This window comes from Prionailurus bengalensis, chromosome A3 (assembly GCF_016509475.1).
Source record: "Prionailurus bengalensis isolate Pbe53 chromosome A3, Fcat_Pben_1.1_paternal_pri, whole genome shotgun sequence".
Lineage (NCBI taxonomy): Eukaryota > Metazoa > Chordata > Mammalia > Carnivora > Felidae > Prionailurus > Prionailurus bengalensis.
In genome coordinates this window covers 72,649,739-72,663,349 of record NC_057354.1, presented here as the reverse complement: position 1 = coordinate 72,663,349, position 13,611 = coordinate 72,649,739, and the positions used below count along the sequence as shown (strand labels likewise).

Sequence of the window (13,611 nt, the reverse complement as noted above, 5' to 3'; positions counted from 1 at the left end):
ATGAGTATCTTCTTTTTTATACGACAGTTCAACTAACCAAACTCTAAACCACCTCATTTTTATTGTGGAGGAGTTAAATGACAAAGGAAAACAGCTCCATCTACATGGCCTGGACATTTGTACTGTTGGGTATTTGTAATAATTTTTACGCTGAATTTGTTCGGTGTGTATCTGTTTATACCTTTGTGAACACACCTGTACCATACACCAGTTTGGTTAGTGTGTGTATGGGTTTGTTGTACAAAAACTAGAACTAGTTCAAGCTGCAAATTGATAAGGGCCATCTTTTCACATAACTGCCTCTCTTTATAATGACGACTGTATTACCGTTTAATCAGTTTTCTGTGGATGGTCACTGGTTATTCCCAGCTTTTGGCTGTTAAAAAAACAGTGATAATAGTCTTTTGCAAATATGAGTATTTTTGTAGGATAATTGCTGTGTATGAAATTGCTGTGTAAAAGGTCTGTTTGTGTTGGTAATTTTAGTGGATACTGCCCTCCAAAGAGCCTGTCTTATCTCTTTCCCGCAAACCCTGATGTTTCTTAAATCTTTGATGGTCAAATAAAAATTATTGTTCTTGGGGTGCCTGGTTGGCATGCAGCTCTTACTCTCAGGGTTGTGACTTCAAGCCCCACTTTGGACATGGATCCTACTTTAAATAAATAAATAATTAAAAATAAAATCACTGTACCTCTTTAGTGAGACTGCCTCCTTGTACATTGGCTCTTTTTATTTTTCTGCCAGCTATCTGTATTTTGCCAGTTTTCTTTTGTGTTATGAAGGTGTTCCATTTTCATAAGTTTCTTTATTTTTAATGATGTTTTGAAGTTTGCTAGTCCAAGATTATTTTTTTAAACAACTCTTGTCTTATTTTTATGGTTTTATCTTTTGAATTTAAATTTTGCAGTATAAGATAGAAAATTGATATGATTACTTTTATATAAAGTATTGATGTAAAGGTACAGCTTACTTTTCAAGATAATCTATCTTTTCTCGATTGATTTGAGATGGAATCTGATACGCTGGTTTTAGTAAAGTCTGCTAAGGGAAATTAACATGGTGAATTAGTATACTCTACTTGGAGGTTTAGTTGTTAAAGAAAAATTATTCTGATACCTGTTAAAATCATAAGGAAGACTTTATTTAGGTCTGTTGCGATAGGTGTCAAGACTGAGTAGGGGAGAGAGACTGGGCTCCAAGCCTAATACAGCAGACAGCTGCGGATACTTAGCCAACAAGACGAATGGGAGGAGGTGTCAGTGGATAGTGTACTAAGAGGAGACGTCAAGGGCAGGGGATTCCTGCTAAACTGACTTGACAGGATTCTTCCTGAAAAGCAGCCCATGACGATCAGATACCAAAGGTGGAGGTCAGGAACTGGATCACATACAGAGGGTGAGGTCTTCTCTAAAAACAGACTTGTCAGGATTCTTGCTACAACTGGACTCAGCAGGCCCAAGGACTAAAAGAGAGCTCAGAGTAACCAGGCTAAAGCTGGGTAAATAAGGATAGTTAAAGTAAAGGCATGGTTAAGTTCCCATTTGTTATGGGTATGCAAAGAAATTTGGGAATACTAAACTTTGAATATCTCCCCTAAATTGACTTCCTTAGTGTTTTAGAAAAAAATAATTTTTTTCCCATATTAAAGCTATACTTTCAGAAGAAACAAGAGAGGTGCCTGGGTGATTCAGTCGGTTAAGTGTCTGACTTTGGCTCAGGTCCTGATCTCACAGTTTGAGTTCAAGCCCTGCATCCAGCTCCCTGCTGTCAGTGTGGAGCCTTCAGATCCTGTCTCTCCTCTCGGCCCCTCCTCCATGCACACACGTGTGCGCGCTCTCTCTCTCTCTCTTTCTCAAAAATAAATAAATTTTGAAAAAAGAAATAAAATATACTTACGCTGTTTTAGAGGACACTTATTTAAGGGTTGGGGACAAAGAAGGCTACCTAAGTGTACTTTATTTTACCAATTTGTCTTTGGAGACTTAAAAATACTTTTTATGATCAGAAAACAAAATTATATGAAAATTCCCTTTACAGAAAGCGAAATGAAATGAATCTCACCTCACTATGTAACTGGTTGTAAGGATAAATACACAGAGTGGTGACTTTTAAAACAAAATCAGGGTGCCTGGGTGGCTCAGTCAGTTAAGCGTCTGACTCTTGATAATGGCTCAGGTCATGATTTCACAGTTCATGAGATCCAGTCCCGCATTAGGCTCTGCGTGCTCTCTCGCTCTCTCTCAAAATAAATAAACTTTAAAAAAAATCATGCATGCCTTGTGAGAATTGCATCCTCTAATATTGGAATGAAGCTATTATGTTATTTAATGAAGAGCAAATAATAATTGCCAATAGTGTTAAAAAAAAAATTCAACAGGATAAATTTGAAGATCTTACTGGGTTTGTTTGTCCAGTGATCATGAATGGGGACAGTACCCCTTTAGCAAATAGAAAGGAGCTTCAAGGAACTCTACAACATAGAAGGTTTTTTTTAAAGGCTGTAAGGGAATGGGACAAGGAAGGGCATAAACAAAAAGGACTCTTTCCAACAAGGTCATCTTTCTGTAGGGGAGAGGCAGAGGTCTGTCTTGGAGTTTACTATTACTGTCACTGATAAGGTAATTCCACATTACCTGGGTGATGGTCATATTCCTGGGCGTGACTTAACTGAAAACTACAGTTAAGTCTTGGTTTGCAGGGTGGGGGGCAATTGACATCATTTTGAGCCTGTTCCTTTTTTAGCAATAGGAACTGAAATTTTTAGCATGAGTGACAAGAGATATAAAAATACAGCTTTTTAGTAAAATCTCAGTCATCCTAAATTTGAAAACATCGGTATGATCTCATGATCTGTTTCTCTTTAGAAAATATGCTTATTTCCTAGCAATGTCCACAAAAATTCATAACCACTAATCAGCCTAGTAGTGATCACTACTCGTAGTGCCCAGATTATGGTTTCTAGGTATCATTTCCCACTAGAAGAATCAGGGCTCCTCGGAGAAATAGCTGATTTCAGGTTTGGACCAGAAATGTGCAGGATAGACCTCATTTATCTTATAGCAGAAACCAAGGATGTTACAGTTATGTTAAAGGACTCAGGAGCCATTTTGAGCACACTAAGATTAAAACCATTAAATTTGTTGAAATTCATTAGTTCATAATGACATTTAAAAAAAATTCATTGTTCGCATTTGGAGAATAGGAAGGAAACATTCTGAAGGAGGGAAGGCTTTTCTCTATGAAGAAGAGATGAGTGTCAGCATTTTGTAAACCTTTTTATAATGGTTCATCACAAAGGATACTGACCATAAGTGAAGGAAGTACACACCATTTATTTTGTACTCAAACAGTTAAACTTGAAAAAAAATCATGCTGGAGCCAATGAATGCCATCACAGGGATGCAATAAGAGAAGGCCATTTATAGGGGACAATACAAAACTAAGGAGCCAGGCCTTCCTCCACTTTGTTTTAAAAACGGGGGGCTGCGGGGGGGGTGGGCAGGGCGCCTGGGTGGCTCAGTCGTTTAAACATAAGACTTCAGGTCAGGTCATGATCTCGTGGTTCCTGATTTCGAGCCCCACGTCAGTCTCTGTGCTAACAGCTCAGAGCCTAAAGCCTGCTTGGGGTTCTGTGTCTCCCTCTTTCTCTGCCCCTCCACCCCGCCTCAAAAATAAACATTTAAAAAATAAGAGAAAAGGCAAGGACTTTTAAAAGAGGATGGAGATAATTTAGAGATTTTTTAAAATACATTTTTTCACAGAATCTTTTACATTTAAGAGCCACATGAACCAAATACAGTGTGTGGTCATTATATTGAACCAGATTCCAAACAACCAGTTGCAGTAACACATGTACAAAATAATTGGGGGAAATTTGAACACTACTGTACACTTTATATTTTAACTATAATGAATTTTAGTGGGTGATGTCATTCCAGGTTTGTTTTTAATAAGTAACTTTTATCTTTTAGAGATCTATAATAAAATATTCGTGGGTGAAGTATGTCTGGGATTTGCTTCAGATAATTGGGGGATGTTGTCAAAAATGAGGGGGTTACCTGTGAGTTTGTTATTGTTGAAGAGGTAATTGATTTTATGGAGACTCCTTGTACTATTCCCTAGTTTTTGTATATATCTGAAAATTTGCGTAGAAGTTTACTTTTAAAAGTAAAATGTGATTTTTTTTTTTTTTATGTAAGGATGCCTTTGTACTTCTTGGCTGTTATTTTCAGTTACGTGTTTGTCTGTTTGTCTTTTTTATTGTTCTCTAGATTGCCCCAGTGGAAAATGACAATAGCTATGATGAACTGAAAAGAGATGCAAAGTTATGTTTGTCACTAATGTCTCAGGGGTTGCTTTACCCTCATCAAGTGCCTTTGGTACTTCAGGTGCTAAAACAAGTAAGAGTGTATAACAAATATTTATATGATTTTGTTAGAACTTGGTATATCATTCTAAGAATTTCACAGAGTCCGCTGTAGTGCACATAAAACCTGAAATTTGTTTTTCATTTTGAATTTTCTTTTAGTATGAGGGAAGACATATATTGGCCAAAGAAACAGACCTAGATTCTGTACCTGCCTTTGCCACCAACTTCTGTGACCTTGGGGGCAATCACTCCACCCCCAGATTTTCTATATACACACAGAGCTACTTACTGAAGCACCTCAGATACAATGTGCTTATGAGTGAGGGGGGTGGTCATTCCCTTTCATCAATATCCCCTTTATTTTATTCACTTGTATTTCCTGGTTTCTGGTTAAAAATAATGATGATGATGATGATGATAATAATAATAATAATAATGTGCAACTCTTAGAGGAGTCAGAGCATTAGTTATAAATAATTTTCTTCAAGAGTTGACTTTTGAATGTGTTCCTTTCCCTTTACTTTCAACCATTCTAAATAACTAACTTTGGGGCGCCTGGGTGGCGCAGTCGGTTAAGCGTCCGACTTCAGCCAGGTCACAATCTCGCGGTCCGTGAGTTCGAGCCCCACGTCAGGCTCTGGGATGATGGCTCAGAGCCTGGAGCCTGTTTCCGATTCTGTGTCTCCCTCTCTCTCTGCCCCTCCCCCATTCATGCTCTGTCTCTCTCTGTCCCAAAAATAAATAAACGTTTAAAAAAATAATAAAAATAAATAAATAAATAAATAAATAAATAACTTTACCTGAAATAGTTTATGCAACCTTTTATTTAGAAGGATATAGGACATGAGCTTGCTCTAACTATACTTGTAAAAGTAGAGTTGTAGTAGATTATATTATTTGCGTGTAATTTCTGTCATTTTTGTTCTTGGTAGCACTGTTTGCATTGTTTCTACTTCTCATTTACAGACAGCAAGAAGCAGTTCTTGGCATGCTAGATACACAGTACTGACCTACCTCCAGACCATGGTATTTTATAACCTCTTTATTTTCCTTAACAATGAAGATGCAGTTAAAGACATCAGGTGGCTGGTTATAAGTCTTTTGGAGGATGAGCAACTAGAGGTAAAGTTTGAGATACAGCAAATCAAATGTAATACATTTAAAGAAGGCATCATGCCCTACCCCCTCTTTAATAAGTATGCACTGATTGATTTTCTTAAAGTGTAAATTATTAAAAGTAACTTTCATTTTAACATACTCTGTGTGATTGGTTTTGATACCCTAATCATGACTTCCTGTTGTACAAATGGAAACAAACATTGGGCATGTACTTGTTCTGGCATCTCTTTGAACGTGGACAGATAACATTTTTGAACCAAAGTTTTCTTATATGTGAAATTGCAGGTGATAATATTTTCCTTACTAACTTAAGAGCTAATAGGAATGTCCATGAAGGCAATTTCAAGAGAATAAAAATCCACACACAAATGCTATTATCCAGTAGACTTAAAATAGGATTGTTGCCCCTTTTTATTTTTCTTGGTAGAGAAATTAAAGGTAGCTTTTGAGGTGAGGTTACATTAACATTTTGTACAAAAAGATAAATCTCTTAGTTAAAATAGCCAAATGTAAGAAAAGCATGTTGTAGTAAATACGGATTAAGATACAACTTTTGAAATTGGCCTTAGGTAAAGAAAATTCATTGAAATTTTTGTGAAATTTGTACTTTTTTAATTTTATGGGCTTTATGGGTTTTCTGTATGGTAGAACACTCCCAGTAATTATATATTCTATTTGAGAGCACTGAAAATAGATTATATCAGTAGGAAACTAGGAATGGAAATTTTTCTACCTCCTAATGAGCCTATTCATTTTGTAGTATAGCTTTATTGTTTTCTGGGAGCCAATATCGTCTAGTCCCTTAGATACTCACAGTTGGTTATGACAACCACAACAGACTTCAATGTAAATATTTACAGTTATCCATAACTTTTTAACTTGTATTTTTTAGTAACTTGAATGGAAATGAAAAGGTGGAAATCTTGAAATCAGTATTTCCTAATTTTAAATATTACAGTAATCACATTAAATTGCATTTACTGTTTAGCTGGACCTTGTAGGACATTTTCATAATTATTTTTATATTCCATGTAGTAGGCTTAAGCATAACTGCTACTATAAGTATAACCATGCTATTCATTAAAACTGCCTTTCTTTTTTTTCCTAAAGATTTTTTTTTTTTTTAAGTAATCTCTCAACCCAGTGTGGGGCTCAGACTCACAGCCCCAAGATCAAGAGTCGCGTTTTCCACCCACTGACTGAGCCAGCCGGGCACCTCTGTCATATTTTTTAAAACAGAATATTGAGTATCAGTAATAATTAGTGACAGCTACTCATAATACTGAGAAAACATTATAATAATCTAAATGAGGAATGTTTAAAGAAAACTATTGATTTATTTAAAGGAAAACTTTTAGGGGTGCCTGGCTGGCTCATTTAGTAGAGCATGCGACTCGATTTCAGGGTCGTGAGTTCAAGCCCCATGTTGGGTGTAGAGCCTACTTTAAAAAAAGAATGTGTAATGATGATGACAGGGTTGTCAAGATATATAATGAGTATTCCACATTAGTCTTCTGTCATAGTATGTTAGCACTGGCTCTTTGAAAAGCAGCTGATAGCCACAAAATTCACAGTAAAATTGTTCATACATTGGAATTTAGTAATCCCAATTTTTAGGATCCAACTTAAGAAAACACATAACAGTATGGAAAAAAATTATATACATAAATTAAGAATATTTTTAGCACAATAGAAGTTGAAAGCATTCTAATCAATAGTTGGATATAAAAATGAATCATGGTATTAAAAGAAATAATGCAACCGAATATGAAGTAGTGAAACATTTTATAATGTAATTCACTTAATAGTGTGATGAAAATGTTAAGTATGCAAAAACTGTCAACACTAAAACATTTAAGACAAAACCTTTTGAAGCAATAAATAGCAAAATATTCAGGTTTTTTTTTAAATCATTATTTCCTGTCTTTATGAATATTTAGCAGGAATTTTGTGATATATCTGAGAAGATAGCATTTTACTGCTTTTTTGTTTTCAACAAAACTTGAGTTCCCATTCCACTTTGAAATGATGCACTCTGCATTTAGCACTTCTGAAAACGATGTTTGTAGTCTGACATAAGCTTGTGAGATTCCTAAGAAGTAAATTGCACAGAAGTAGCTACAATATATGCCCATTGCAGAAATTGTCCTGTATCTCTGTTACCAGTGAAAACAACAATAGCAGTAGATTTTAGAGATCTGGACTCCAGGAAAACTTTGTTTTAATGTTAGGCTCTGGCACTGCTTTTAAACAGTTATAGCCCTGATAAGAAGAACTGTCGGTCAATGGGAAAATGCTTTATGGAGAAATTTAATTTTGTATGTTACTCTCTGCAACCCTAATGCTTTCATCCGTTTTGAGGTCACAGACCCCTTGAGGATCTGATGAAGTCTCCATTAAGAAATAGCATGTGAGAGTATTTACATAATTTGCAAACAAATGCCAGGGAAAGCCCCCAGCCCAGTTCCTGCAACCACCCTCCCTAGCATTCCACTTGATTTAGGATCTCAACTCTAAAAGAAGTGATTATCTCTACAGGTTCGAGAAATGGCTGCTACCACCTTAAGTGGTCTGTTACAATGTAATTTCCTGACCATGGACAGTCCTATGCAGATTCATTTTGAGCAACTTTGCAAGACAAAACTACCGAAGAAAAGAAAGCGAGACCCTGGTTTTGTAGGAGATACAATTCCTTCTGCAGGTAACTGTGCTGGTAGAAAAATACCCATATCCTTTGGGAAATTAACCAGGCTTACTTAACAAATATTTACTGAATACTTGTATGTACCTGGGTACTGGAAATAGTTGTTCCTGCTTTTTTTTTTTTTTTTTAATAATTTTTTTCAATGTTTATTTTTGAGAGAGGGAGCACAGGTGAGGGAGGGGCAGAGAGAGACAGACACAGAATCTGAAGCAGGCTCCCTGACACGGGGCTCAAACTCACGAACTGCAAGATCATGACCTGAGCTGAAGTCGGATGCTTAATTGATTGAGCCACCCAGGCGCCCCAGGTTGTCCCTGCTTTTAATGAGCTTTGCCTATTAAGGCAAGACCTGGAATTTAAAAGCAAAAATTGAGATAAGTACAAAGGGACCTGAGGATGCCTGGGTAGTTCAGTCGGTAAAGTGTCTGACTCTTGATTTTGACTCAGGTCATGATGGCATCTCACCATTGTGAGATCAAGCCCCAAGTTGGGCTTGGTGCTGATTGTGGAGCCTGTTTAAGATTCATCCTCTCTCTCTCTCTCTCTCTCTCTCTCTCTCTCTCTCTCTCTCTCTCAAAAAAAAAAAAATAATAATAAATAATAATAATAATAATAAAAACAAAGAAACCTATACACCGCTGCATGCAACTATTAAATTAATCAGGTCTACCCACCTACATGAATTAGTCATTTTGGAGAGGCTAAAATATTTTTTAGATTTTATTGCTTAGGTATAAATGTACTAAGAAAATATAAAGTAAAAACAGCCTTACTTTTATTTGGAAAGGGGTCTATTCACTACTTCACTAGCCATTTGTTGGGAGGGTAAGAAGAGTCCTTTCAGAGTAGAAGTTTTTACTCTAGCGGAGCATAAAGATAAACAGTCTGTTTAAGAGTCAGATCTGATTACCATGTCACATTTATTTATTTTTTATTTTTTTATTTTTTTTTTAATTTTTTTTTTCAACGTTTATTTATTTTTGGGACAGAGAGAGACAGAGCATGAACGGGGGAGGGGCAGAGAGAGAGGGAGACACAGAATCGGAAACAGGCTCCAGGCTTTGAGCCATCAGCCCAGAGCCCGACGCGGGGCTCGAACTCACGGACCGGGAGATCGTGACCTGGCTGAAGTCGGACGCTTAACCGACTGCGCCACCCAGGCGCCCCTACCATGTCACATTTAAAGAGACATTTAAACATGATTGTGGGGCGCTTGGCTGGCTTGGTCGGTGGAGCATGTGATTCTTGATCTCAGGGTTGTAAATTCAAGCTCCATGTTGGGTATAGAGACTATTTAAAAATAAAATCTTTAAAAAAACCATGGTTGGAAAGAACTATCTGACATTGCAACTGCTAACTACATAGTCACAGGAAGAATGAAAAATATATAGAAAGATTCTTAATAAGTAGGAGGCTTATCAGATTTATGGGACATGCTTGGAATGTGAAGCTCCTAAGTGCTGATTACAGAAGAGTCTTAATTATGTCATATAGTTACCTAATAGCAATTTCCAATAAAATGCCAATGTATGTTCTAGTGGCTTTGCTTGAGAACTATATATGTATATATTTTTTAATTATTTATTTTGAGAGAGAGAAAGAGAGAGAGGGTATGAGTAGGGGAGGGGCAAAGAGAGAGAGAATCCCAAGTAGGCTCTGCACTGTCCGCACAGAGCCCCATGCAGGGCTTGATCTCATGAGATCATGACCTGAGGGGAAGTCGGATGTTTAACTGACTGAGCCATCCAGGCACACCTGAGAGCTGTGTGTGTGTGTGTGTGTGTGTGTGTGTGTGTGTGTTAATGTTTACTTTTGAGAGAGAGTGTACAAGCAGGGGAGGGGCCGGGGTGGGGGGGTGGTGGTACAGAGGATCTGAAGCAGGCTCCAAGCTGACAGCAGACAGCCCAACATGGGGCTCAAACTCACTAGCCGAGAGATCATGACCTGAGCCAAAGTCAAACGCTTAACCGACTGAGCCGCCCAGGCATCCTGAAAACCACTAGTTTAATTGAAAACTAATTTCATTTCACTGTAACACGTGCAGTAGAGTCCTGTAAATATTGGAACATACATTGGTGGTTTTTTTGCAGAGTTGGTCAAACGTCATGCTGGGGTGCTAGGACTTGGTGCGTGTGTTCTTTCTAGTCCTTATGATGTTCCCACCTGGATGCCCCAGCTCCTTATGAATCTCAGTGCACATCTAAATGATCCGCAGCCTATTGAGGTAAAATCTTTCTTGTTAGTTTCTTTGCATGCATATTATATCAGTGATGTTTTCTAAGAAATCATTTATGCTGATAATTTCCCATTCACTCTGGACCTTCAGCTATGATAAAACTGCTGCTGCTACTACCTCTGCCAGGGCTAAGCCTGCTCATCAGTGATTATTAAAATCTTGCAGAGGCCTTGCTTTTGTGTATATTTGAGAGCTTTTGGTAGCAAGGAAAATACTATAGCTTCTGTCTCTCCCAGTTCAGTGGAAGTAAAATACTGTCAATGTTGTCTGGATAGTTAATCTTTATACTTCACTAACATTTTATACCTAGGAAGTATCTAACTGGGAGCTAATATTAAACAGGAAATTGTGATGGTAGTATTCATGATTAACTATGTCCCTAAATAGCTGAAAAGGTCAATGACTTTGTCCTTTTCACCTTGGTAAATAGATGTAGGTGTATATTCAAACTGGTTTAATAATGCGGTGTAAGTTCCAGGGGCTTGTCCTAAAGTGCAGCTCATAGTTTTAAAGAAGTGAGCTTGGTGGCTTTGCCAAGTTCCATTTGGCTTGTTAGTTTTGCAGCACTCAGTTAAGTGTGAGATCTGAAGTCTAGAGGGATCTTTATTTAGTTATCCTAACCACTAACTAGGATAACTAAACACATATATATCCTAAACACATAACTATCCTAAACTAGTTATCCTAGTTTTTCAGAGGTTAAAATAAAATGTGTGTGGGTTGCCTACTCTACAGATGACTGTAAAAAAGACCTTATCCAATTTCCGAAGGACGCACCATGACAACTGGCAAGAACACAAACAGCAATTCACAGATGACCAGCTGCTTGTTCTCACCGATCTCCTTGTGTCACCATGCTATTATGCATAGAAGGGTGAGTCAGCAAAATTGAGATTAAAGAAGTCTGGCATCCCCAGGCAGATGTCATTGGTTTGGTGATTGGGAAGTAGGTGTTCCTAAGTTTTTTCCTTTTTCTGACATTCTTAGATGTCACTGTTTAGATTTAAAATATATATATGACTTTTGCTATTATCAGTGGAAGTAAGTTTCCAGAAAATTCTTCCTTGTTTCTCTGCTTCGGGTATTAAGCAGAGAATTGATGTGACTGCTTTTGGACCTTTATAAATGAGAAGGCTCAGTAGCCTGGGAATGGTTAGTTAAGAGAAATTGTGTTCTTACTTGCCTCCTGCGTGGGGCCTAGGCACTCTGGGTTGCCCCAAGGACCTTAGGTACTATACAATTATGAGAACATTTCATCTGTATTCTTAAGTTTTTTGTTTTTTGTTTTTTGTTTTCATCCTGAATTAAAGATGAGAACCCAGAAACCTTTCCACTGGGGTAAGAAGAATAAAGAAAATCTCACTTCTTGCATGTTCTGTTGTCTAACTGAAATTTTTTTCCTCCCTGATACAGATGAGTAGTCCTCACTTCAAGCTCTTTTCATCAAAAATTCCAGATCCTCAGGTACCATCTGTGGTGGCTCTCTGCAGGTTTTTAAACCCCGCCTCTGCTGAGCTCTCATCGGTTTGGTGGTTTCTGTGTTTAGTCTCATTAGTCTACGTTCCACAGGCTCTCAGCTGCCATTTGATTACCTAACTTGTCTGGAAGTATCTCCAGAATACTGAACACTTTTTCTTTGAGGCATCTGACAAAGCCACAGTGTCTCAGACTAGAAATAATTACCCAATATGATCATGGCATCCAAGAACAAACAGAGTCTAGGAAATCATTAAGAAACAATTTACTTGTAATGGAGAATACCTGTCTGTAATACAGGTCCTGTCATTTCACTCATCTCAAATTATTTTGAATTTTTTCCAAATGGCTGTTGGGTGTAGATGGTAGTAGGGCTGCGGGCCATAAATCAAAGCCTGAGAGCCTTGGGTCTGGAGAGCCATGAAGAGGGAAGTAAAAGAGAGCCAAGTTTGGAGCCTAACCAAGGACCTGATGGATCACTCCACCAAGACACAGAAGTGAAGTCTTTGTCCACATTCTTCCCACAGACTGGAGTTTTTGGTGCTGATAGAGCAGTTGCTGAAAAACTGGGGGTTTGGTGAATAAATTTTTGATTGATTGTTGTGTGTGTATACAATGTGTGATTTTGAAAATAAACAACAACAACAACAAAAACCCTGACTGATTGATTTTTACCTGTATTCTTTGCATATACTATTGGACCCTCTTTGAAAACTGTTATACATCACCTAATGGAAAACTGCTGTGTATGTGGAAATTTCGTAATTTTCTTTCTTTTTGTTTTTTTTCTTTTTTCTTCTTTTTTGTTTTTTTTGCCTGCAGAATCGTTGAGAGACTGAGTCTTTATATTTAATTGACTTGTTTAATAAATGTTATATAGATGTAAAAGACTGTATAAACTGTAGAGATAGCATTGGCAAGACTTTGTACAGATGCAACCTTTTACACAGCACCTGTGTGTAATTATTTGTAAAGATTCACATGTAGCTCTTTATTATAGTAAATTTTGGCTTTTGTACCAATTGAATGCTATTTTTTGTGTTTTTAAATTATTTTCTCTATCTTTTCATGTTACAAAAGCTGAGGTATGGGGTTTTTGTTTGAGTTCACTTATCGTTAGAATGTCTGGATTTTTATGTAACTTTTTTGTGTGCATCCTTAAATGCAAAACCACATGTTTGCCTGTGACAAGTTTATAGAATGCAAGGTATCTTCTAGGTTAAAGTAATTCACAAGTTGGTGAATGTCATCTTGGAACACACCCTGTACAGTCTTCCTTAAAGGAACACTACAGTATATTTTTTAGTATCTACTTGCTGAATGACTCGATACAGACCTAAGCACAGCAGAGGTCCCGGTATAGTATTGAATTGTCAGCATACACAGGCCTAATCCCTGTATAGAGTAGTGCCAAACTGATGATTTCAATTGTGTAACTAGTTTAAAACCCAATAAATGGATTGTTTTTAACATCTGGCTTTTGTCTTCATTAAGAAGAGAAGACAGTTTTCTAGGCAGTGACTCTCATGGATTCCTTTTCCATCCATAGATCTGGATCCATAAATTCATGCCCTCTAACCAAAATGAATTACCTAAACCAGACCTGTCTAGTATAGTAGCTAATAGCTACATATGCCTATTTACGTATAAATAAAATTTCATTTCTTCAGCCTCTATGGCCACTTGTGGCTAGTAGTTTACCTTAC

General features: G+C 37.3%; 1 protein-coding gene across 2 annotated transcripts in view; it reads left to right on the top strand.

Moving 5' to 3' along the window:
- PSME4 (proteasome activator subunit 4) overlaps positions 1–13,375 on the top strand; it is a 100,198-nt gene extending 86,823 nt beyond the window's left edge. For both annotated transcript variants that reach the window (XM_043603382.1, XM_043603381.1), the window contains 6 exons: positions 4,273–4,401; positions 5,337–5,492; positions 8,028–8,190; positions 10,284–10,417; positions 11,165–11,303; positions 11,843–13,375. In XM_043603382.1, coding sequence (XP_043459317.1) covers positions 4,273–4,401; positions 5,337–5,492; positions 8,028–8,190; positions 10,284–10,417; positions 11,165–11,299 — 717 coding nt within the window. In that variant the 3' untranslated portion in view covers positions 11,300–11,303; positions 11,843–13,375. The remainder of the gene's footprint in view (positions 1–4,272; positions 4,402–5,336; positions 5,493–8,027; positions 8,191–10,283; positions 10,418–11,164; positions 11,304–11,842) is intronic.
- Positions 13,376–13,611: the final 236 nt, after the last annotated feature.